General features: G+C 55.4%; 2 protein-coding genes across 2 annotated transcripts in view; one reads left to right on the top strand and one right to left on the bottom strand.

Annotated features, from left to right (window-relative positions):
- The first annotated feature begins 1,895 nt into the window (after window positions 1-1,895).
- Window positions 1,896-4,463, top strand: GPRIN1 (G protein regulated inducer of neurite outgrowth 1). The gene is made up of 2 exons (XM_061188502.1): window positions 1,896-3,227; window positions 3,276-4,463. The coding sequence occupies exons 1-2, from the start codon at window positions 1,896-1,898 to the stop codon at window positions 4,461-4,463; spliced, it is 2,520 nt and encodes an 839-aa protein (XP_061044485.1).
- A 911-nt stretch (window positions 4,464-5,374) lies between these two features.
- CDHR2 (cadherin related family member 2) overlaps window positions 5,375-25,014 on the bottom strand; it is a 39,057-nt gene continuing 19,417 nt past the window's right edge. The window contains exons 7-32 of the mRNA XM_061189973.1: window positions 23,834-23,923; window positions 23,082-23,207; window positions 22,859-23,005; window positions 22,703-22,778; window positions 22,488-22,603; window positions 21,829-22,062; window positions 20,740-20,895; window positions 20,495-20,656; window positions 20,147-20,208; window positions 19,329-19,572; window positions 16,696-16,935; window positions 14,898-14,967; window positions 14,161-14,766; window positions 13,254-13,325; window positions 12,778-12,827; window positions 11,262-11,413; window positions 11,004-11,112; window positions 10,824-10,912; window positions 10,131-10,199; window positions 9,946-10,023; window positions 9,791-9,851; window positions 9,578-9,702; window positions 8,928-9,041; window positions 8,766-8,846; window positions 8,386-8,443; window positions 5,375-5,726 (exon numbers count right to left, since the gene is read on the bottom strand). Of these exons, the coding sequence (XP_061045956.1) occupies window positions 5,586-5,726; window positions 8,386-8,443; window positions 8,766-8,846; window positions 8,928-9,041; window positions 9,578-9,702; window positions 9,791-9,851; window positions 9,946-10,023; window positions 10,131-10,199; window positions 10,824-10,912; window positions 11,004-11,112; window positions 11,262-11,413; window positions 12,778-12,827; window positions 13,254-13,325; window positions 14,161-14,766; window positions 14,898-14,967; window positions 16,696-16,935; window positions 19,329-19,572; window positions 20,147-20,208; window positions 20,495-20,656; window positions 20,740-20,895; window positions 21,829-22,062; window positions 22,488-22,603; window positions 22,703-22,778; window positions 22,859-23,005; window positions 23,082-23,207; window positions 23,834-23,923 (3,528 nt within the window). The 3' untranslated portion in view covers window positions 5,375-5,585. The remainder of the gene's footprint in view (window positions 5,727-8,385; window positions 8,444-8,765; window positions 8,847-8,927; window positions 9,042-9,577; window positions 9,703-9,790; window positions 9,852-9,945; window positions 10,024-10,130; window positions 10,200-10,823; window positions 10,913-11,003; window positions 11,113-11,261; window positions 11,414-12,777; window positions 12,828-13,253; window positions 13,326-14,160; window positions 14,767-14,897; window positions 14,968-16,695; window positions 16,936-19,328; window positions 19,573-20,146; window positions 20,209-20,494; window positions 20,657-20,739; window positions 20,896-21,828; window positions 22,063-22,487; window positions 22,604-22,702; window positions 22,779-22,858; window positions 23,006-23,081; window positions 23,208-23,833; window positions 23,924-25,014) is intronic.

The raw sequence follows: 25,014 nt of genomic DNA, 5'->3' as shown, positions 1-25,014 counted from the left end.
TTACTAAGATCCCTCTGGTTCCTGTGTTGAGAAAAAACTATATGGGGTGAAGGAAAAAGCAAGGATAATCCAGGTGGGAGATGGTGCAGGTTTGGCTCACGGTAGTGGCCAAATTCTCGATATATTTTGAAGGTAGATCCATTATGTTTTGCTGATGGTGGGATGCCGGGTGTGAGAAAAAGTCAAGGGATATTGGCCTGAGCACCAGCAATATGGCTTTGGAGAAGATGGCAGAAGGAAGAGGTCTGGGGGGAATTGGGAACTCTGCTTGCTTTGGCCGCTGAGTGTATAATAAACGAGAGTTGCATGCAGATCCAGCTGCCTGCCAGACCCTCTCCCTGAATATCCCCCAGGTACCACACACTCAGCTTGTCCAAAATGCAACTCCCCCTTTTCCCGGATCTGTTGTCCAGCACCCGCCACCCTAACCAGCATCCTGCAGGCCACCCCCACCATCACCTCTTACAGCCAGCTGGTTCCTGTTAGTTTCCCTCAGACCTCTCAATCCTGCCAACTCTTCATTCCCACAACCTTCGCTGTACCATCTCTCATCTAGACTATCGCAGAGAAGGGGCTGGGTAAACGAATGAAGAATTAGATGAATGAGAGATTGAATAAATGATTGGCCAGCCCCTCCCCTCCAGCCTCCACACCATCCCTAAGCAATCTTTGAAAACACACATTTCAGACTATGTCCTTTCCTTGACTGTAAACCATTCTCATCTCCCCAGGGCCTACACAGACATAAACTGGTGATCTGCAGACATATTTTGTTTGGGCCACATACTGTGTTTTTTTTTTTTTTAATCTTGAATTAATTGGGATATTTTACAGTAAACTTCTATATTTCCCACTTCTGACTGATACTACTAGGATGCATTTCTCCAGGGCAGTACTTGGCTGATGGAGTATGGCTCCCCCTTTAGACAGGGCATGTGCTCTCCACTTTGCCTTAGTCCCCACCACTCCCTACTGTTCTGTACCCAGTCTGTTTCCCTCAATTAAATTACCTACCTGGCTCCTATGGCATCAGAATTTGTGACCCATGGCCTAAAGGAGAAAAGCATAACTTCTAGGTAGCATGTTGCATGGGGTGGGCTGATAAGGAAGGGGTGATGGTAGATGAAGTGGAAAAGTTAGACTGTGGCCAAGTTGTGAAGGTCCTTGAATGCCATTTTAGGAAGCCTGACCTTTATCCAGAGGGCCACTGGGAGCAGTGAAGCAGGGGAATGACATAGTTGGGTTCATGTTTTTAGCCCAGACCCTATGGACAGGAGGGGACCAGACAAAGGCAGAGAATGTGGTGAGAAGGCCCGCCTGCTAGAAAGAGAGTGAGAAGGAGGAGGCCCAGATGGAGGCTCCTCCCCACTGGATCCCCTCTGAGTCTGAGTCTGCTCTCTCTGTGTTTCAGAACCAGACAGAAACCTGGGGCCCAAGCATGGTCATGAGGGCAGTTGGGCAGCGCTGAAGACCCAGTCTGGCTCCAGCTGCTTCGAAAGGACTCCAGCCCCCCAGGACCCCAGCCCACAGCCCTCTGCTGCCCACAGGATGGGAGCCTGGGGGCTGGGAGCCCGGCCATGAGGGACTGCTGCCCCTCCCAGCAAAAGGCCAGCCCTGCACCCCCAAGGCACACCCCTGCCCAAAGCCCAGGCATGGACTCTAGACACAGCAGCCCCACTGGGGCTGGGGAAAGGGCGTCCTGCTCTGAGGGCCCTGGCAGGAGTTTGGCCTTCCCCTCCCTGACCTGCATCCCTCCCCAAGAGGCAGCCACCAAGGAGACATTAGGGATACATGGAGCCTTGATCTCAGGGACACCAGAAACCACCTTCTCTGGGAAGCCAGAGCCTGTGTCCTCAGTGAAAACTGATCCTTCATCCTCAGAAAACAGAAATCCTATGTTATTACAGAAGATGGATTCCAAGTCTTCAAAGCAGGCAGATTCCATTTCCATAGGAAAGGAAGATGCCGGGTCCTTGAGGAAGGCAGATCCCATGTTTACAGGAAAGACAGAGCCTGTAATCTTGGGGAAAGGGGATCCTGCGGCTTCTGGAAGGATGGATCCTGTGACCCCAAGAAAGGAGGATCCTGGATCCTTGGGAAAGGTAGATCCTGAGTGCTCCAGCAAGGTGGATACAATGTCCACAAGGAAGGAGTATCCTGTATCCTTGGGCAAAGTGGATCCTGCATTCCCAAAAAAGGAGGAGCCCAGGTATTCAGGAAAAGACCTTCAAGTGTCCTCAGAAGAGGTGGGTCCTGCTTCTGCAGGAAAGACAGATCTTGTATACTTGGGAAAGAGAGATCCTGAGCTCTCCGAAAAGGTGGATCCCATGTCCTTGGAAAACACGGATTCTGCATCTGTAGGAAAGACAGATCCCAGGTCCTTGGGAATGCTGACTCCAGGGTCTTCAGGCAAAATCAAGCCTGTATCCCCTGGAACAGTGGCTCTGGGGTCATCTGGAAGGGTGGATCCTACTCACTTAGGGATGACAGATCCTGCATCTATGGTTAATGCAGAAACCGTGTCCTCTACAAAAGAGGACCCTCAGTTCCTGGGAAAGATGGATCCTGCCTCCTCAGGAAAGCAAGAGTCCATGTCTATGAGAATGACAAAAACCATGTCTACTGGACAGGTGGATCCCATGTTTTCAGGAAAGATGGATCCCACATCTTTGAAAAACATGGACCCTGTGTCTTCAGGCAAGACGGGTCCAGTTTCTTTGGGAAAAGTGGATCCTGTGTCCTCAGGAAAGCCAGAGGCCTTGTCTCCTGGGCAGGCAGAACTTTCTGTGGGAAAGACAGAAACTGCATCCTCAAGAAAGGAGGACCCCGTGTCCTCCAGAAAGGGGGATCCCATTTCTGTGGGAAATACAAAAGCATCATCTTTTGGAAAAGTGAATCCTGAATCATCAGGAAAGATAGACCCTGTGTCCTCAGGTCCAGCGGGCCCCCCATCCTCTGTAAAAGCTGAGGCAGTGACAGGAGGAAAAGCAGATCCACTATCTTCAGAAAAGTCAGGTCCTGTGGCCCCTGGGAAGGTGGGTCTCATGGCCTCAGGGAAGGCTGATCCCCCCACCTTGGGTAAAGTGGACCCTGTATGCAAGGGAAAGGTAGAAACTGTTCCCCCTGGAGACATGGACTCCGAGTCTGCAGGAAAGGTGGCCCCCACGACCCTAGGAAAAACAGTCCAGGCATCCTTGGGAAAAGCAGAAGCTGTCCCAGAGGGAAAGGTGGATCCTCTGCCTCTAGAGAAGGGCAATCCTATGAATTCCACGAAGGTGGATCCTCTACCTCTAGAGAAGGGCAATCCTATGAATTCCACGAAGGTGGATCCCAGGGCCTCAGGGAAAGCAGAACCCAAGTCTGAGGGCAAAGCAGAAACAAGGCCCCCTGGGCAGGAGGGCACTGCCTCATCAGGAAAAGCAGAGGCTAAATCTTTGCAGAAGGAGAAGCCGCTGACCTCGGAGAAGGGGGATCCTGGATCCTCTATCGTCTCTGGGAAGTTGGAGCCTGTAGCCCTGGGGAAGACTGACTCTGCGCCTCAGAGAAAAGGGGAACCCCCATCCTCGGGGAAGCGGGCCCACCTGACTCTGGAGAAGGCGGAGGCCTCCTCCTCCAGGCAGGCAGATTACAAACCCTGCGGCTCCGCTTCTCACCCCGCGGATAGCGGGGGTCGCGTGGAGCCAGCGCCACTGCCCAGCTCCGAGGCCTGCAGCCTTGGCCAGAAGGACCCGGCGGCCAATAGGGCCGAGAGAAGCCCGGGCCTGGAGGCCGTAGCGCCGTCGCCGGGGCCGCGAACTCGCGACAACTTCACCAAGGCGCCGTCGTGGGAGGCGAGCGCCACGCCGCCACGCGAGGACGCGGGCACGCAGGCGGGCTCGCAGGCCTGTGTGTCGGTGGCCGTGAGCCCCATGTCTCCGCAGGACGGCGGGGGCGGCTCGGCTTTCAGCTTCCAGGCGGCGCCACGCGCACCCAGCCCCGCGCCCAGGCCGCCCTCTCGCCGGGACGCGGGCCTACAGGTGTCACTGGGCGCCGCCGAGACGCGCTCCGTGGCCACCGAGCCCATGACGCCGCAGGCCGCCGCGCCGCCCGCCTTCCCCGAAGTGCGGGTGCGGCCGGGCTCCACACTGGCGGCCGCCGTGGCGCCCCCAGAGGCCGCTGAGCCGGTGCGCGACGTGAGCTGGGACGAAAAGGGGATGACGTGGGAGGTGTACGGCGCCGCCATGGAGGTGGAGGTGCTGGGCATGGCCATCCAGAAGCATCTGGAGCGACAGATTGAGGAGCACGGCCGCCAAGGGGCGCCCGCGCCGCCGCCCGCCGCGCGCCAAGGCCCGGGCCGTGTGGGCTCCGTGCGCACCGCGCCCCCAGAGGGCGCAGCGAAGCGCCCGCCCGGCCTCTTCCGCGCGCTGCTGCAGAGTGTGCGCCGGCCGCGGTGCTGCTCACGGGCCGGACCCACGGCCGAGTGATCTGCTCCCCTTTTGTACGCCCGGGTTTCCAACCTTCTCAGGCTCCCTTCTTGACCCCAGACCCCTAGAAGGGATCCCCTCGATGCGTGACAGGCCTCCGAGGGGCGGGCAGCCTCTAGGGTCTTATCCTGTCTTTCCAGTCCTCTCCCCTCCTAAACACACAAATGAACGCCCCCTACCCGGCTCCCTCGTGGTCATGAGCCCACGAACCCAGCCCTGACACCCCACTGTCCCCTCACAGTCCTCAGTTCCACCCCCTCCCGGTCACACTGGGCGACCTCTGGGTACCTGCTCAGCACCCACGCTCCCAGCCCTGAGAGCTGAGGCAGGCTCCTGAGATGTCCAGACTGGTGCACTGTGGTCTCCAGCGGCAGCCAGGTCCCCAGAACGGGAGAGACTGTGTACAAAAACCCCAAGTGTGCAAGGATTGACATGTGAGACCCCCGATGTGCAAGGTCCCGGGTGTATGCGAGTGCATGTCCATGCGGCGGGCTGGCCCCATGGCCTGGGCATCTCTTGCATGCTGGTAGTTGTCCCCAGTTCCTGTCTCCCCCTCACCTGGCCCAATCCCCAACCCTATCCCCACCCCCACTGGACACTGGTTCACAATTCCCAGACAGGCCAAAGGCAGCTGCAGGAGTGCCCTGGGGGCGCAGCTGAAAGAGTCACAGAAAGGGGAGAGGGCTCAGACAGGTCCGGGGATCACAGTCAGAGGCTGACAGACAGCCTGGGTGACAGCTGGTCTTGGGTATTGCGGGCAGGATGGAGAGCTCGTTCTACAACCACAGTAGTCCCTGAAAGACCACCCTCTCCAGCCCTCCGTCCCCCAGTGCTGTGAGCCCCACAAGTCCCTTGTGACAACTCAGTACCCGTGCCCCACCCCTCCAGCCGCGGTTTTTGGCTACAAACTGTCATAATATATACATTGGTAATAAAATACTTCCCCAACTCTTGTCAGCTGTGATTGGCTACAAGCAGACGGGGGTGGAGCAACATGATATCTTATTATGTTCAGGGAGGGGTAGGTATAATTTAGGGGTAACAAGGCCTCTTCTGAGGTGACCCAGAAGAGTGGGGGCCCATGTGGGGCTCTGTGGCCAGTGTCCTGTGGCAGGGCCCCCATCACAGGTCTGTGGTATTCAGGCCAGGGTTGGTGAAGGCCAGCTTCTCCTCCTGCTGTCCACGTGTGCCCGCCTTCATTCCTGACAGCACTCTGTTCAGGGGCTCTGGATCCGGCCCCATCAGACTGTGCAGGGCCTCCTTCTGTGGGAAGAGGGAGGGGAGGTGTGAGGCCAGGGCCAAGACGGGGTGATCTCCCCAGTCCTTAGGAGAGTGGGTGGGCCTTCAAGCCCACGACCAGATGGCTCCGTGGCTGGGGCCTCAGTTTCCTGACTCTGTCCCAGAAGGGGCCATGGATACTGGTGGTACAGATGGGCTCAGGTGAAGGGGCGGGCCTAAGGGGTCTACTCTGGCCTTTGCCCACCCATGGACATGGTGGCATTTGGGTGTTTGGCCCAGTCCTGAATGATGCCAGGCCCTGTGTCCTGTGCCAAGGAGCCAGTCCAGCACAGTTCCTGCCACCTGTACCTCATGGCAGGCACCGTGCTGGGCACAACCATCCATCACCTGAGGTACCCACAGGACCCCCGAAGGAGGGATCATGTCCCCCACTTTACAGATGTGGAAATTGAGGCTCGGAGGGCTCTCTGGCCAGGAAGGGACAGAGCGGGGTTTGGACCGCTGGTCTTGCTGGCTCTAAAGCCTGTCCATGGCTCAGCACTGCTCCTGGTTGAGTTTGGCAGGTCCTTCTGCCACCCCAGAGGGACATGTCACACCCAGGGTCCCACCTGCAGGCCATCATGGCACACACTCTCTCGTCTCCTGCCTTTCCTCTTACCCCTCCCCATGTGATGTGTCACACACTCACACCCTCACAAGAATCCCTCCAGTGGACCAGCCAGGCCCCAAGGCTCAGCTACTCCACCACATAGACACCCACGGGGACAGAGCCTCCACCACCTCCACCCTCCCCAGGGCACACTAAGGGCTTTTTCCAGACTGTGACTGTTCTGGTCCCTGGTAAACAGTGGAACATATGAGGGGCCCCAGGAGGGACTAAACATTCTGCCTGAGCGTCCCAGAGCCCTCTACACAGATCCCCAGTGGGAGCAGTTGGCGCAGTACAGCCCAGGAAGTGCAGCCTGGCCCGGGAGACAGGATACCTGGGTTCTGGGCTGCCCTGGCCTTGCAAGCTTTCTGACCTTGGGCAGTTCAGCACCCCTCCCTGGCCTTGGTTGCTTGAAAAGTTTGGATTGGATGAGCCCTCAGATCTCGCAGACCTTCCACACAAACATTTACGGAAGTCTTAGGTGAGTCAGGGCACCAAGAGATCTGTGGAAAGAAGCCCCACCTGCGTTCCCCACCCAGAGACCCCAAGGCCCACCTACCACTGCAGGAGTTGGGGTGGAGCCTCGGGCAGCTTCTCAGAAGCCGAACAACCCCCTGCCGTTGCAGGACTGGCTCTTTCTTGGCTTTGAAGACTCTTAGCGGCCTGGCCCCCTCTCCCTCTCCAGACTCTCAGAGCTCCCTGAACCTCCCCAGCCCACAGGTCCAGCCCCACTGCTGGGGTCTCTGACTCCACTCCCCTCTGGGGGTCAGCTTTGGCCTCCACCAGGGGCTACCTGCTGGGTCACAAGCTCCAGCCCACAAGACTGTTCCCTTCTGCCTCAGTTCCCCCCAGATATGTTCAATGGAGTTTTTGCCCCAAACCGTCTTGAACCAGAGATGAGCCATCCACCCAGAGGCCTCCTGCACTGCCTGGCAGCCTGGACCACCATCGATGACCCCCATCCTTGGGGGTCCATTTGGAGGCCTCCATGTTACAGCCAGGTCCCTGGGCAGCATTCTGATATTTTAACACCCACGAGAGGCTTTGGTTGACCAAATCTTTCCAAGTAAGGGGTCCTCAAGGGAAAATAAGTCCTGAATCATGAGGGACAGCAAGGGACCCCCTGGAAGGGCAGGGCCCGGCTGAGGGCAGGACCCAAAGTAGGGTGGATAAGGTGAATGGTGGGTGGATATCCACCCCTACGCGCGTGCGCGCGCACACACACACAGACACACACACACACAGAACCGCAGACTATTAAAGCTCAGTGGGTCTTAGAGCTTCTACTCCAGTGGTGGTTTTCAGAGTGGGAAGGAGAGGGTAGTTCCTTCTGGTTCTGGCATCCCATCCCCCACCCAGCCCTCTGATCTGCTCTCCTACTTTCGTGGTTCTCACTCCTGCCTGTACATTAGAACCCCAGAAGCTTTAGCAGCACCTTCCTGCCCAGGCCCACCCCAGCCATCTGATCAGAATCTCTGAGCTGTGACCTGGCATCCTCAGGTCTAAAGAGCTCCCCACGTGATTCCAGTCAGCAGCCCAGGCTGCACAAATGCTTGGTCTAACTGAACCAACTAACCTATTGAACAAATGATGGTATCGTTGTTCATTTGAGCCTACTTTTGCTCCTTGGCTAGATTATGTTCATCTCTGGATCTCCTCCCCCCACCCCACCAGCTTTTATATAAAGGATATAAAGGGAGGGAACCAGATTCCTGACCACTCGTTTTATGCCAGATCATTTTTATACCCACTCTTATTTCATCTTCACAGCAGTCCTGCATATTTGGTGTTCTGATCCCCATTTATAGATGAGAAAACTGAGAACCAGAGGGAAGAATTCACCCACTCAGGGTCACAGTTAATGAGTAGAGGAGCAAGGATCGAGCCCCATTCCAAAGCCGTGGGGCTTCCCAGGGCCAGATGCAGACACACCCATGGCAGCAGCAGGTCCCTCGAGCTCTGTCCTGAAACCCACTCCTTCAGAGAAGAGCCCCAAGTCAGAAGCCCCAGGCACCAACTCATCCCCCATCTTGCCTTGGTTTCCTGCCTGCTATTTTCCAGATCCACAGAGTTGTCATCCAGGGAGTTGAGGCTGTAAGGGAGATAATGGAGCTCAGAGAATTGGCAGGCTCAGGCCTTCCTGTCTCTGGCCAACAACTACCCCTGCCATCACCACCACCATCATCATCACTACCTCGACTACCACCATCACCACCACTACCATCACCACCACCATTACCACCATTGCCATCACCACCATCATCAGCACCACCACCATTACCACCACCATCACCATCACCACTACCACCATCACCATCAGCACCATCGCCATCACCATCATCACCATCACCACCATCACTGTCACCATCCCATTACCACCACCATGACTACCACTACCAACCAGCACTGCTCACCTGATGTGGTCCAAGTCACTGGAGGAAGATTGGGACTCGAAGCCCAGGTCCTTGGTGGGGAGGTTCAGCACGGGATTGGCACTGGAAAGAAGGCCCAGTCAAGCGACCATGGGCCTCAACCACCCCATGGGGCCTCTTACCCATCCTTCGAACCCAACTTACCGCTCAGTGTTGTACACGTTAGTCCCGGGGATGGCAGAGACTGGGGGCATCACCCCCGCCGCTGTCTTCCGGGCCTCCTTGGAAGCCTTCATAGCCCGAAGTTTCCGGTGGTAGCTGTGGGGAACATGGTGGGGGGGGCATCACTATTTTCCCTGCACACCTACTGTGTGCCCAGTGCAGGCCCTGAGAGTGTGACTTCACAACAACCCTGGCAGGTGGGAGTATTAGCTCCATCTTACAAGGGTACAAGGAAGAACCAGAGAAGGGAAATGATTTGCTGAAGACCACGCAGCTGACCAGTGGCAAAGCCTAGAATCAAACCCAGATGTGGCTACTGGCTCCATATGTATTGGAAAGGGAAAAAGAAGCAGCATTTATTAAATGTATAGTATGTGCCAGACACCTTGCTCAGTATGAGATGCGCATGGCTCCCTTGAATGCTTTGAGGAATCTAGTGTCATGCCCATTCTGCAAATGAGGAAACTGAGGCTTGGGGAGGGGAGTTTAACATACCCAAGAGGTCATAACGGGTCACCGGGGATTGAATACAGATGTACCTGACACCTAAACCCCAGGTCTTTCTACCCCTCAGATATCTTGGGTGGTGGGAGAGGCGAGGTTGGAGACACAGGGGGTGATGGGAGCAGCACCTCTTCTGGGTACACACGAGGACCGTGGTCATGATCACGATGACCAGCAGCAAAGCCACTCCCAATCCTATGATGGTGTTACGGAGCGTGTCCGACAACTCTGACTTCTGGCTCTCCTGGGAGCCCTGGAGAAGAAGGATTGTGATGGGGGAGGATGTAGGGTCAACACCCCCCTCCCCACCCCCCTGTTACCTCCACCCTGCCGACACTCACCAGCACCACCAGCCCCAGCTGCAGCAGCTTGGTCAGGGAGTCCTCGTCATTCCGGATCGTCCTGGCCACAGAGCCCCGCTCAGGCCCGAGGGACATTGGCATCCCCCAGGCTTCCTGCTCACCCTCCTGCCCACCCCAAGGGCAGCCCCACTCACACACTCAGCTGGTCAACGGTCAAGGCCGACCCATTTGAGAAGACGAAGTAGGCATCGAGGTAGGAACGGCCTCGGGCCCTGGAATGGGGCAGAGGTGAAGCCAGCAGCCCAGAACCACCAGACAGGCCCCTCCTGCTGCTGGTCCTCTCTTCTTCGCCCCAGCCACCGGTCCTGTGGGCACTCACCGAGCCATGGATTCTATGTCCTGAATGTTCACAATGTAGACAGTAGTCCTGGTCGCCTGGACAAGAGCCCTGCAAAGGGGGCAGGTGTCACGGAGGGCTGGGGTAGGGGCCTTAGCCCAGGCCTGTAGCCAGGGCTCTGCCAGTGGAAGTAGGGATTGTGTGAGGGGCACCTCCTCTGGACAGCTCCATTGGCTAAGCAAGTAGCACTTCTGTGTAAATTAGACAAGGATGCCCCTTCCTCTGGGACTGGGTTTACAGTTTAGCAAGCAGAGTGCCCTTGTGCAATGCACAGCCTTTGCAACTGTACATGGCAGCCCTATTTAGGCCTGTCTCTGCCCAGCCAACCATAGGCTTCTGGGGGCAGGCAGAAAGGAAGTGCAAGTACAGGTACAGGGTCAAAGACAAGGACACTACCTAATGCACTGCGGTAAGCTAAATGAGAGGGAAGTCCAAAAGGGAGGGGATATCTGTATGTGTATGGCTGATTCATTTTGTTGTGCAGTAGAGGCTAACACAACATTGTAAAGCAACCATACTCCAATAAAAATTAATTAAAAAAAAAAAAAAGACAAGGACAAGGTCAAGTGTGGGTCAGGGACAGGGTTAAGAGATATGCCATCCAGGTTTCTGTCAGGGACCAGGCTCCCAGGCCATGTTCTTCCCCACAGGCCCCTCCCAGCTCCCCAGACCTACGCCTTAATCTCTTCCGTGTTGGCGCCAACCTCCTCCTTGCTCATGGAGAACTGCAGCCTCACACGGTAGCTCTGGTCCACAGTGAAGAGCTACAGAAAGAGGGCATGGGGAAGATGAGGCACAAGGGACCCAGGGGTTGGCAGAGGGCACGAGGAACTGAAGGCAGAACCCGACACTCACATTTAGGGTGATTTTGGCTTCCTGGGCAGGACCCTCAGAAGGCCTGTCCTGGGCCTTGACCGTCACTTGGTAAGTGCCTTGGAGAGTGGAATCAAGGTTGGTCACCAGCCTATGGAAGGTAGGAGGACAGAGCTCAGTGTTGAAACCCAAGCTGAAGTCTCCTTGGAACCTCCTTGTACACCTCCCAGGATGAGGAACTCACTGCCTTGAGGCCCTGCTTGGCTCCCCCCACCCCATCCAGGGGCTGCCCACAGTTACTCAATGTTGCCAATGATCACGCTGGCCTCCAAGGAAGTGGAGACACGGAAGAAGCCCCGGAAAGGGATCACGGCCCCATCCTTAGCGATGAAATCCACTTGGAGGATGGAGAACAGGATGGCCCCATTGTTCCCTGAGTCATTGTCTCTGGCCTAGGAGCAAGGGTGAACAACATCTGCGGGCCAGGCCAGGCCAGGCACCCCTCCACCCCCAGCAGGAGTCTGAGGCTAGGGTGGCCTGGGAGGCTGGTCCCCATGATCTCTATCAGCCTTCCCCAGGCCACTGACCAAATGCTTTAAACAAACAGTGTTTGAACAAGTCCCTGCTTCTGGCCCCCCAGCTCAACAGGTCATTGCCCAAAGTCCCTCCCGTGTGGAAATCCCACCCTGCTCTCCCCCGCCCCCGCCACTGCCACACACACACAAGCTCAGGGACACTCAGATTTCCTGGGCACCTACTGTGTGCCAGTCACCTTCCCTTAGATCCCTCCTTTCAGTGCTTGCTAACATGAGTACGAATTCCCCTAGTGGACCACGAAATGATGTGGGGAGAGGGCACAAGCATTTTTATTCATTCTAGTACCTTTTAGAGAAGAATATAACCAACACACAGAGCTGTGAGTCCACTGACGGCACTGTTCAGGATGAGGCCAAAGCTGGTGTTTATGTTTCAAAAAGGAGTCAATTTAAAGAAAATTGTTCAAAGCCATGGCCAGACTCATGACATTGGAATGCAATTGGCTGAAGACTGGAAAACTGACTGTTTAAGCCTAGAAAGAACCTAGAGAGGGAGAATCACTATCCCCCTTTTATGGGAGAACACTGGGGTTCTGAGAGAGACCCCGTCCTGCCCACAGGCACACGCAGCTCTAAGTGGGGAGGGCCAGGCCCATCCATCTCCACACCTGTGCCCTTTCCACAGCGCAGGGAGTGGCGCCCACATACAACCCGTCTCTTAACCCTAAGGAGTTACTGCAAAGGACTGACAGCTCCTTGTCCAGGAGGGAAAGTGAGTTCCAGAAAGGTGTGGCAGCTCCCCAGCTCAGTAAGAGGCCCAGCCAGGCCCAGGCCCCAGGGCTGTGTGGGAGGCCGCACTGCCCCACCCCCCACATGGCATAGCTGCCACCCTCTAATAAACACATCCAATGCCATAAAAATTGAAAGTATTTTTACAATTTTGCTCTGGAAATTATTTAATATGAGGAACTTGTTTAATTTACAGTTACTATGATTTCTCTGTAATGCTCCAGAATTCTGGTGTAGTGAGAAAACCACTGTAAGTGATTTTTATGGTCATGAAATTTTTATGAATACTACATTTAACAGTTAATGGAGTTTAATCATATCAATTAAGCAGGTGTTCATTTCCATTCTGGGGTTTTCTTTTCATATGTCAGAGCCAATAGATTTTCTTTCTAGTGTTAAAACATTTTGGGAGCAGCTGAAGGACCTAAAGGCCTAGGCCCTGTGTCTCCTGGAGCTAATGTGAATGACAAAGTTTGGAGCCAAGGACTTACCTGGACAGAAGCCACCTGCTGGTTGGGTATCACAAGTTCTGGGATGATCACTACAGGTGTGGACAGGAAGAGGTCAGTGGGGTCAGGGCCAGTGCCCACTTGGCCAAGTGCTGACCATAAGCCCAGCTCAGGGCTCATCCTACCAAACCTGCCTTTAACCTCTCTACCACCAGAGACCCCCATTACAACTACCCCTAAGCCATTAGTTAGCAGGTCCTCCACCTCCCATTGTGCAGATGGGGAAACTGAGGCCCAGAGAAGGAGGGCCTGGCCCAGTGTCAGATGTGAGTTGGGACAGAGCTGGGGTGAAAACTCAGGTCTCCCCTCCTGTTGAAGCCCTGAGGGAGAGGCAGGGTTGGAGGCCTTCTTCCCTTTCTAAGGGCACACCTGGGGTCTGAGGAGCATCTGTGGGAGTTGCCCAAAGGTAGTCCTGGCAGAGTACAGTGTGGGTGGGGAGGGAGGGGCTTGCTGCTTACCAAAAGTCTTATTCTCAGGCAGAAAGTAGGGTGCATTGTCATTCACATCCTCAATGGTGATGGGGAGGCTTCCTAGGGGGCAAATGTTGGCTGGCCTTGGTCTCTAAGCAAAGACCTGACCCAGAAAGTCTGGTCCTCAGTCTTGCTCCCAGCAGCCTCCCTCCCATGCATCATCCATGCTCAGTCCGCTCCCCTGCTCCTGACTCAGGATGCTGACTCAGTCTCCTCTGGCCTTCGTAGGAGGGAGCATCCTCCCCAGACCTCAGAGAGGACAAGCAACTTGTCCAAAGTCACACAGCAAGAGCAGTGGGCCAGGATTGAGCCCAACCCAGGTATGTCCCACCTGACCACAACATTATTCTGACCCTTACTAGCTGTGCAATCTAGATTATTGAACTGCCCACCCTGTGCCTGTTTCCTCATCTATAAAATTGGATAGGGATCACCTACCACATGGATTTTGTGGGAATAAAATGAAGAAATGCTTGCAAGGTACCTGGCCTAGCTCTTGGCTGTAGTAAGGATTCAATATACGCTAGCTGTTAATATGATTGTTATTGCTACTTGGTGTCAGAGGTGGGATCTGAGTGCACAACTGGCTCTGAAGTGTGCTCTTTCTTTTACGCTGCCTCACAACATAATAGCATTAATTAAGTGCTTACTATGTACCAAACACTGCATGAAATGCTTTACATATATATTCTCATTTAATCTTCACAGCCAACCTACTACCCAACTCCACTTGACAGATGGGGCTACTAAAGCTTGGGGAGGTGTCATGACTTTCCCAGTGGCACAGCTGGTAAAGGCTGGAGCCACAGTTTGAACCCAGACCTTGCAGGTGCCAGTTCTTTCCCACAGCCCCTATGTTACAGCCTGCTGAGCCCTGCAGGCCAGGCTGCCTCACCATTGTCACTGTAGGCCTGGAAGCGGGGGTCCGTTGTGAGGTCATAGGCCCGCACAACCAGCGTGACCAGGTCACAGGTCTCATAGTCGATGACCTCACTCTGATTGATGAACACAGAGCCGTTGGCCAGCACAGAGAACCAGCCGTGGCACAGACTGCCCACGTCGACCCCGGCCTTGGTACAGATGACGTTCACAAGCTGTACCTCCACCTGGGACATGGTGTCCCTGTCCTGGGCCACCACCTCAGCCACTATACCGTGCTGCGAGCCATTCTCAGCCACACGGATGCCCTGGAGCGAGGTTGAGTCCAGGGTGGGTGGCACGTCATTCACGTCCTCCACATTCACGAGGACTTTTGCTGTGGCGTCACGCCCCTGGGGGTCTGGGTTCTCAGCACTCACTGTCAGACTGAAGGAGTCCTGTGTCTCATAGTCCAGGCTCACGTCCGAGGGCAGCAAGAGGTGGCCCTCTGCCCGCCCAGACCCCAGCACCAAGCCTCGGAGCAAGAAGTTGTTGGCACCGCCCCCTGATAGGCTGAAGCTGATGCGGTTGTTGGCTTCCGTTTGGTCTGCATCCCAGGCCTCCACCACGCCCACCAGCACTCCTGTGAATGAGGGGCAGAGTGTGGAGGGACCCCTGGCCCGGCCACTGGGGGCATCCTCTGTCCTCACCCCCCTTGGGGGCTTCAGGCCTGCCCTCGAAGGGGTCGTATAGCCTGGCCAAGGGAGGACTTACCTGGGTCCCTCTCCCTCACTGAGAAGGAATAGCTGGACTGGTTGAAGATGGGCAGATTATCATTGATGTCCTGCAGACAGAGGCAGTTCTGAGCCCAGGGAACTCAGGAGACCCCAGGTTCAGCCTCCCCAGAGCCAGTCTGAGAAGCCAATACTTCCCCTGGCCTGAGGCCCAGACTCTCTGTCCCTGTCCCCTCAGACAGCACTGCCTGCTTCCTAGATGATGAAACAGGCTTCAAGCGGACAGAACTCGCCCAGACCCCACCCCTGGGGCTCAGAGGTCTGTGGCGGTACTCTGAAGTTTGGTGTACACTCTGTTTCCCTGTGCACCACCCAGAGCCGTCTTAGACCCTGCTCTTGGGAAGGATAGTTCTGAGTCCCCACCTGTGTCCCTGTCTGGCCCAGCTTGACTCCCCATCTCTCGGATTTATTGGGTTGGCCCCAATACCACCATGATCCCACAAAGGCCCAAGGTTTCCCTGGTCCCCTCCTTTCTCCTGTCCCTCCTGCCCTCGGTCGATCCCAAGACACTCACCCTGTGCTCAGGTGGGGCTGGGCTGGGGGCACCTGCCAGGGCTTGACCTGGTCCTGTCCTGAGACTCCCGCTGTGTTCTGTTCTCGCCTTCCCTCTCCAGCCCTGGTCACCCCGCCCAGACAGAGCGCTGCCCCTGTTGTCACAGCATCAGGCCAACTCTGCCTGTGCTTCCTCCCCTGATGCTGGTGTGTGCTGGGCGCCCTTGGCTTTCCCAGTCCTTCCCCAGGATGGCCCAGAGGTGTCTGCTTATGCTTTCAGCTTTTTCTAAATAATGGTAGAAGGAACATCTTTGAAAACAGAGCCCTCTCCCCATTAACCAGATGTAATTTCTGATGGCGATTCCCAGAGATGGCGTTACTGCCTCCGTGCACATGGCCAGCTGCATTCTCAAGGTCGTCCTAACTCACAGAAGGGGCTAAGAGCACAGCTCTGAGTTCAGTCCAGCTCCACCTCTTCCTCACATGTGACTTTGACCTCTCTGGGCCTCAATATCTTCATCTGCAAAGTGGAGTGGTCCTCCCTACTCACAGAGCTCATGGGTGTGAAAGGACCCTTCTCGCTCAGGAAATGCAATTTTGCTTTCTTCCTTCTCTGTGGCCTACTTCCACCCCAAGGACAGCTGGCAAATCCTCATCCGGCTTCTGTTTCTCTATTTTCCCTGAGGTCTCATTCTGATCCTTGTGGGAAAGCAGCACATCCCAACCCAGTGGGAAACAGGGCTGCTGTGTGGGGTGGTGCAGGCTGTGCACTGCATAACCCGAGGGGGCACCAACCACATTGTGGACATCGTAGAGGAAGGTGCCTGTGACCCAGTGGCAGCCTTAGAACCAGACAGACTGGATTCAAAACCCCATTCTGTGACCCAAGGCAGGCTACTGAACCTCTGTGTGTCTTAGTCCCTTGATCAATAAAATGGTGCTAACCAATCCTTCCCTTGCAGGACCAGGTATACACTGAGTGTCTTCTCTGGGCCGGGCATTCTTTGAAACACTTTCCATTTTTTAACTCGTTTTATATTATTTCATCCCCATTTTGCAGATGAGGAACTTGAGAACACAGGGAGGTTGAGCGATTGCCTAAGACCACACAACAAATGAGCCAGGATTCTGACCCATCAGCTTGGTTCCAGATCTCTTTTACCCACCGCACTGCAAAGGGCAGAAATGTGACTTGAGTTGGGAGGACAGGGAGCTGGCCATCTGCTCAGGAGCCCCGCAGTACAGGGCTCATCCTGGACCCTGTCCCCGGCTGAGCCAGACCTTACCTCCACAGTGATGGTGACATTGACGTCAGTCCAGAGGGCAGGCTTGCCACAATCAGACACGTGCACGGTCAGCACGATGCGGCCCCCCAGGGTGGGGTTGATGGCCTCTCGGTCCAAGGGCCCCAGGTTTCTGAGGATTCCTTTGTCGGGGTCCACTGAGAAGTTGTGGCTGTAGGGGCTGCTCAGCAGGCTGAAGTGCAGAAGGCTGTGGTTGGTGCCTGGCTGGTCATCGTCGTGAGCCTGTGCAGGTAAGCAGGGTTGGGACGTCAGCCATCAGGTGCTCCCCGGCCGCAGCCCCTGCCCTGCAGTCTGGACTCCCCCTCCAGCGCTGGCCCATGAGGGCAGTAACTGGGCCTAAAGCCAGAGCGATGCTCCCCAATCTCCCAGTCTCAGTCTCGCATCTGAGAGGGCCAGACCAACAGCTTTCAAGAGCTTCTGAGGTCTGAAACATTGAGGTCATTCATTCATCCCACAAATGTTTACCTACCATATGCCCAGCCCTGTCTAGGTACTGGGAATAGAGCCATGATCAAGACAGTTCCCTTAGGGAGTTGATATTCCAGTGGGGAGGGAGGAGTGGGGGCAGTATAATATAGACAGTCGAAGTTTAAAATAAACAAACAAAAATAAGTGTGGGGGGGGGACTTCCCTGGTGGCACAATGGTTAAGAATCCGCCTGCCAATGCAGGGGACACGGGTACGAGCCCCGGTCCGGGAAGATCCCACATGTCGCGGAGCAATTAAGCCTGTGCGCCACAACTACTGAGCCTGCGCTCTGGAACCCGCGAGCCACAACTACTGAAGCCCATGCACCTAGAGCCCGTGCTCCACAACAAGAGAAGCCACCGCAATGAGAAGCCCGCGCACCGCAACGAAGAGTAGCCCCTGCTCAACACAATTAGAGAAAGCCTGCACGCAGCAGTGAAGACCCAACGCAGCCATAAATTTTAAAAAAAAAAAAATTGTGGGGAAATTCCCTGGTGGCCTAGTGGTTAGGATTCTGGGCTTACGCTGCTGTAGCCCGGGTTCAAGCCCTAGTTGGAGAACTGAAATCCCACAAGCCATGCGGCACGGCCAAATAAATAAATAAGTGAAGTCCAACAAGATTCTGATTTTCCCATGATGACTACTTCAGTGCTGTATTTTTTAAATAACTGAAATTCTTCATCCAATCTGTGTGTGTGTGTGTGTGTGTGTGTGTGTGTCTGTCCTACCAAGGTCCTGAACACATGCTTAGTGTGCCTTTGGGGTGATCCAGCACGGAGAGCACAAGATGCTCTTCCCTGCCACCAGGGCTTTGCACATGCACATGAATGCCCTCTACACATTGCCTGCTTGACTCCAGGTCAGATTGGTGCCTCCCCTGGTCCTCCACAACCCCTGTGCTACCTTCAGTACAGCACAAGTGACACCCTTGGATGATGGTCCGCCACCCTCCCTGAAGGCAGGAATTATGGTGGATTCATCTCGGAGGACCCAGGGCCCAGCAAAGGGTCTGGTGCATAGTAGATGCTCAGCAAATATGGCTTTGAATCCAGAGCTGGGCTAGTCCCACTTGGATCCAATTCTTTCCCCTCATCTCTGCCCACTGCCACCTTCAGGTTTTTGTTTCAGATCTGTTGGGATCGTGTTTATGAAATGAAAAACTCTGTCTGTTCATTCCTTGGCACTCTGAACTCAGGCCGGTTAATTCACCAAGCACTTCTCAGGGCTCACACTGGGCACCATGGTTCTGGCAGCAGATCTGAAATGCTCCTGCCCCAAAGAGCTCACAGACCAGGGTGAGGAGCACTGAGGTGCATGAAGAAAGGCCCAGGTTTCAGCACTGCCACTGACTGGCTGTATAACCACAGAAAAGTCACTTAACCTCTTTGAGCCTCAGTTTTCTCCTTCCGTGAAATGGGGAGCATTAGAGCACCTACTTCATAAGTTTGTCAAGAGATCAGGGATGGGAATGTACTCTGGAAACCACAAGCCCCCGAAAGATGGGAGGGCTCCACGGCCATGTGATTGTCATTCCGAGGACCTGGTTTCTCGATTCTCACAAGATCCGCTTACAGATGACTCAGTGGAGAAGCTTCTGAAAGCCTCAGAATCAGGGGCAAAGCTTCTCTCCAGTGTTCCTCTGGAGCCAGTAGTGGGTTTTTATCTCACAGAGTCTGTGAACCTGACCACTGATCTCATTTCCATTTTTGCTTTGGCCATTAGGAAGCTCAGAACTGAGTATTCAGCCCAGTCCTAGCAATTGTATGGCTTCTACCTTTGTGCACTTAAAAAAAATACCATCCTTATTTTCTCTTTTTCCTTATTTCTTTTATCACACTTTTAAATCTAGGCCACCTCAAATCCTTTTTGGAATGAGGCAGGGGCCTGAATTTAAAAGAGCAATATGTTTTTGAGGGCTTGTTCTGTGCTAGGCCTTGTGCCGAGCACTTTACGTCCGTTATGACCCTGGGAATAAATACTGAGATTGTCTTCATTTTCCAAAGAAGAAACGGAGGCCCAGAGAGACTGAGTGACTTTCTCAGGACTACACAGCAGAGCCCAGATTCCAACCCAGGACCAGCATGACTACAGAGCCAGGCATGGTGCCGTGTGCCCGTCTCACCCGTCAGCTACAGGCCGGCTCGCACCTGGATGGTCACGGAGACATTGCCCTCCTCTTCCTGGACAAAGATGTTGTAGGAGCCGCTGACCACGGGCTTGTTGTCATTGATGTCCAGCACGACAATCTGCAGCACGGTGGAGGACGACAGGTTCCCGCCATCCGTGGCCAGCAGCGTGAGGTAGTACACGGCCTGCTTCTCCCGATCCAGCAGCTCACTGTTTCTCACCGTCACTGTCCCCGAGTCTGGATCCACCGCAAAGATGTCCGCCCTGTGCAGGGTGGCCAGGTGGAGCAAATAAAGATACAGGATGGGGCTTCCCTGGTGGCGCAGTGGTTGAGAATCTGCCTGCCAATGCAGGGGACACGGGTTCGAGCCCTGGTCTGGGAAGATCCCACATGCCTCAGAGCAACAAAGCCCGTGAGCCACAACTACTGAGCCTGCGCGTCTGGAGCCTGTGCTCCGCAACAAGAGAGTCCGCGATAGTGAGAGGCCCGTGCACCGCGATGAAGAGTGGCCCCCGCTTGCCACAACTAGAGAAAGCCTCGCACAGAAACGAAGACCCAACACAGCCATAAATAAATAAATAAATAAATTTAAAAAGATACAGGATGCCCACTTCAATTTGCATTTCAGATAAACAATGAAAAATATTTTAGGACATCCCATGGAATATTTGCAACCTACTTATACTAAAAAAAAAAAACCCATTCACTGTTTATCTGAAATTGAAATGTAACTGGGTGCCCTATATTTTATCTGACTCCTCTAGCCCTGCTGTGAGACAGAGAGGTGAGCCTGGGTCCCGCTCGCCCACCTGCCCGCTGCCCACCCGGATAACTTACCCATTCCCCGGAAGCAGGCTGTAGGTGATGCGGCCCCCCTCGCCCGTGTCTGGGTCAGAGGCCTGTGAGGCAGAGAGATAGATAATGGGACACTGAGCAGAAGCCATACCCGCACTGTCAACCGTGCAATTGATGAGGACAGGGCCGTCCTGCTTCCTGACCCAAAGGGAGAAGCCCCCGACACACTCAGACTGACACATAGACATCACATACACGCGCAGGCGCATACACACCTGCTGGCCCCCGCTGACATCAGATGATACAGAAACTCCAGCAGGGCCACAGCCCCAAGCCTGCCCATCTCCGCATCTCTCCCAGCCCTGCCCAGCCCTGTCCCCCATCACTCACTCGGATGCCGTTGGTGACCACATAGCCGACCGCACTGTGCTCGAAGACACTGAGGTTGTACAGGTTGTGGGGGAATGTGGGCCTGTGATCATTAATGTCTCTAAGGTGGATGGTCACCAAGGCTACCGAGGAGCTTCTGCTGACCGAGTCAGTGGCCACGACCTGAGGACAGGGGAAGAGGCAGCGGCATTGGGACTGGAGCACCCCGTGGCCCGCTCTCCCTGGTGTCCCAGAGCACCCCTCACCTGCACCAGCATCACCGTTTGTGTCTCGTAGTCCACCAGCGACGGTGCTCTCACCAGCACCTGCACATCCACTGAGCCCACCGCCCGCTCCGGGGAGACGCTGAAGGCTTCAACATCAGGGCCCCCCAGGGATAGCAGGAAGGTGCCATTGCTGCCCTGTAGACGTGGGCTATATATTAGGGACCCCACTCCTGCAATGTACCCACCTGCATCTTTCTCCCAATCCCTGGCCACAGGTCCCAGGAGGGTAGGCTAGTCACTAGTCCCTGTCAATGTGGGCTCATCAGAAGAAGACCTCCCCGAGGCCCCAGCCTGGGCTGCAGCGCCTGGACACACACCCCTCACTCCCTTTGAGTCTTCCATACCAGCCACCATGCACTACCCTCCACCACCCATACCAACACCAAACATCATCAATGTCCAACGTCGGTCCATTATCCACACCCCCTCTACTCCACACCCCTCTCCAGTCAAGGCCAACCACCATCTCAACACACCCACCCATCCACCACTACCCAATATCACCCTCCAGTCGACATTTTGTCCCAACTCATTATCACCAAATACTACCAAACACCATCCATAGTTATTCAGCATTCAATACTACCCAAATCACCCACCACTCAGTATCAACCTCCACCTAGGAATACCCTCCAACTTGACACCCACCCAGACCACACTGTGCTCAAAACTGCCCACATCCCCCAATACCCAGTACTATCCCAGCACCCCACAACTTCACCATCCACACATCACTACCCCCTCTACTCAACACCGCCAAAAATTACATTCCACTCAACAACACCCAGCATCCAGGACCAACCTCCACTCAGCGCTGCCTTTCTGTTCCCCACCACGTAGCACCACCCTGAACACAAGGCTACCCACCAGCTCAACATCACTCAGCAGTTCCAAATGTCACCCAACAACTCCGACCACAACTCACGGTCAGCACCACTGTTGCCCACTGCCCACTGCCCCACCGAGCACTGTGGTACCACACTGTGCTGGTCACTCGCCACTTTCCCCCCGCAGCGATCTCCCAACCATCACTTCCACCCATGCCGCGCATGGTCTGGGTGCCCCTGCCTTGTCTGGGTCGTAGACCACCATGGTTAGGTCATCGATGGGGATGCGGGTGGAGGCGTGCTCGTCCACGTAGCCAGTGAAGTTGACTTGAGCCTCTTGGGGGGTGAAGGTGCAGGTTGGGAGGCTGCAGTTGTAAAACTCAGGTTTGTGGTCATTGACGTCTGTCACTCTCAGCGTGACCCATATGCTCACCTTGGCCTCCTGCCCATAGACGTTGGGGTGCATCTCGGTGGCCTGAGAGCAGAGCAGAGGCCGAGAGGCAGAGGTCAGAAAACCAGCATTCAGAGAGAGCTGAGATCAAAGGTCAGAGTTTAGAAAGTCAGGGTGCAGGGCTTCCCTGGTGGTGCAGTGGTTGAGAGTCTGCCTGCCAATGCAGGGGACACGGGTTCGAGCCCTGGTCTGGGAAGATCCCACATGCCATGGAGCAACTGGGCCCGTGAGGCACAATTACTGAGCCTGCGTGTCTGGAGCCCCTGCTCCGCAACAAGAGAGGCCGCGATAGTGAGAGGCCCGCGCACCGCGATGAAGAGTAGCTCCCGCTTGCCACAACTAGAGAAAGCCCTCGCACAGAAACAAAGACCCAAAACAGCCATAAATAAATAAATAAATAAATGTATAGAAAGTCAGGGTGCAAGGTGGGCAGTGGCCCTCTCACTCACCGTGACCTGCACCTGCACCTCCTCGTCCTCCTCCAGCAGCTGCTCTCTGTCCAGGGAACCGCTGACCCTGATCACCCCGTCTGGTCCAATGTCGAACCAGCCAGGCCTTGTGGAGTCTGGGAAAAGGCAGCAGGAGCAGCTGCTTCCAGTGGCTCTGACGGAGCCCCCACCCCTTCCCTTGCCTCAGCCCCAGGCTGGGGACACCCCGTTCTCACTGGAGATGCTGTAGATCACAGGGTCATTGATGCCTCTGTCGCCATCCACGGCCTCCACCTTCAGCACCGAGGTTCCCTGCGAGAAGGCACGGTCAGTGGCCAGACCCTTTCCCCACCGCTCGTCTCCACCCAGACCCCTCCAGTTCCCTGGCACACCTGGGGTGCATCCTCAGCCACAGAGGCTGAGTAAAACTCCCTGACAAACTGGGGATCCAGGTCCCGCTTGTCGATTACAAAGATGGACACGAAGACAGGCGAGGAGCACTGGACGACAATGCTGTTGTTGTACCTGCCGCCTGAGTCCTGCCGGGAGATGGGTCTCCGTGAAGCCGGGGCTTCAGGTCCCGACGCCCCCGACCCCACCTGCACCCGCACTCACACAGGCCTTCAGCTCCAGCTGATAGAAGGCACTCTTGTTGTTGTAACTGAGGCTGCCATTGAGGATGATGGAGCCGTTGGGCAGGATCTTGAAGAGGTACTCGCTGCTGTCCGTGCTAGGGATGACCTGAGGCAGAGCACAGTCAGGCCAGGCTCCCCCGGGACGGCCCTGCCCCCAGGACCTGCTCTGAGAGACCTGGGGTCGAATCCTGGCTCTGCTCTCAACCTCACCAGGTCACTTAACCTCTCTGAGCCTGGGAAATGGGCTAGATATCGCCTCAGTGGGACGAAAACAGGGTCAAGTGAGCTAAGGTAGGTTCCAGGCACGTAGTGGGCACTCAATGATGGGGGCCGTGGCTAGCCAATGTGTCTTCGTGAGAACTGGGGTCACACCCGCCATTGTCTGTGAGACCTTGGACAAGACCCTGGATCTCTCTGAGCCTTGATTTCCTCTTCTTTGAAGCCAGGATTGCCGCAGCCACCAAGTGGTGTGACGCTAACCGGACAAAGTCACAGACAGTGCCCCAGGCGAGAGGGTGGGGAGGAGGGCCCGGCCTGCAGCAGGCACCCTCCTTAGGCGGCTGGGCCAAATGAGGTCCAGAGGGGGACAGAGGAAGGCGTGGGGACCAGAGCTGGGCCGTTGCAGAGCCCCTGCTCCACAAGGTCCCTGCAGGTTGTGTGGGAGATGCTGCCCCCTGGTGGCCATGAGGGGAGGTGGAGCCCACACTCCCACGCGGACTCGCACACACTTACCTTCTCTATGGAGTACACCACTGCACCTCCGGACCCCGTGTCTTTGTCCGTGGCCAGCACAGAGAGCAACAGGGAGCCAACCGGCAGGGTCTGTAACAAGGGTTTTGTCACCTCTGAGCTCCAACACATCTCCTCCATGCCCAAGCACATCATGCCCCCTCCTGGAGTTTCAGTGCCCCCAACTGTACCACGGGGATAGCGATGGACCTTCCAGAACCTGAAACCCAGCATTCCACAGATGTCCCCCTTTCCTTCCCACCTGGGCTGGGCCTCTGGGGGCATCTGGATGGAGGCAGGGAGCAGAGTTCCCCCTTCTCCTCTCCCCACATAGCCTCCCTGAAACCTGAGCTGGCTTCTGATTTGCAGCGCCCCTCAGGACCACCACGAGTGATCATTCCAGAACTCAGGTTGTGCCACTCCCCTGCTTAAACATCCCTGTGTGTTCTCTGTAGCCTCCAGCAATAGGTTCCACACAGCACCCCGCAGAGCTGGAAGGTTCTTTTGGGAGGCTTTTCCTCTAGGACCTGTCCACACCCTCACTATTTCTTCATGGTGGCCAAAAAGATCTTTGAAAATCCTGAACCAGACCACATCAGTCTCGTGCTCAAAACCGACAAGTGGTTCCCCCATTCTGCCCAGAATACGGTCCAGACTGCCTCCATGGCCTTCCAGGGTCAGGCCACTGCCCACTTCTCTGACCTCACCTCCTCCTCAGCCTCCTGCCTCCATACACACGAGCTTCCTGGCTATGCCTAAAACACTCCAGGCTGATTCCCACCTCAGAGCCTTTGCAGCTGCTGTTCCCTGCCTGGAATATCCTTTTCCTGGAGCAGCCCATGCTGGCTCCTCAACATTTAGTTCTGCTCAGATGTCACCTACCCAGAGAAGATTTTCCTGACTGGCTCAATTTAAAGCAGGCCCCTCCCCAGTCATGTTTTATGCTCTTCATAGAGCTCAACACCATCTGAAATAATCCTGTTTGTTTAATGCTTTGTTGATTAAATGTTTTGCTGTCTGTGCTCTTCACTACAATGTGAGCTGCCGAGGGTGGCGACCAAGTCTGTCTTCACCGGATATCCTCAGCACCAAGGACAGTGCCAGACACACAGTAGGCACTCAATCAGAGCCTGTTGAAGGGCTGTCTGAACCTCACCAGCCTCAGATCTGGCCTGGGGGAGGGA

This window comes from Eubalaena glacialis, chromosome 4 (assembly GCF_028564815.1).
Source record: "Eubalaena glacialis isolate mEubGla1 chromosome 4, mEubGla1.1.hap2.+ XY, whole genome shotgun sequence".
Lineage (NCBI taxonomy): Eukaryota > Metazoa > Chordata > Mammalia > Artiodactyla > Balaenidae > Eubalaena > Eubalaena glacialis.
Note: the sequence above shows the minus strand (reverse complement) of the source record. Positions and strands in the feature narration are given on the sequence as shown.

What these genes read in the sequence shown, in the direction of transcription:
- GPRIN1 (XM_061188502.1), top strand. Translation starts at nt 1,896, where the DNA reads ATGTTATTACAGAAGATGGATTCCAAGTCTTCAAAGCAGGCAGATTCC. An exon ending in AAGCTGTCCCAGAGGGAAAG is followed by an intron (nt 3,228 to 3,275) that starts GTGGATCCTCTG and finishes AATTCCACGAAG; the next exon opens with GTGGATCCTCTACCTCTAGA.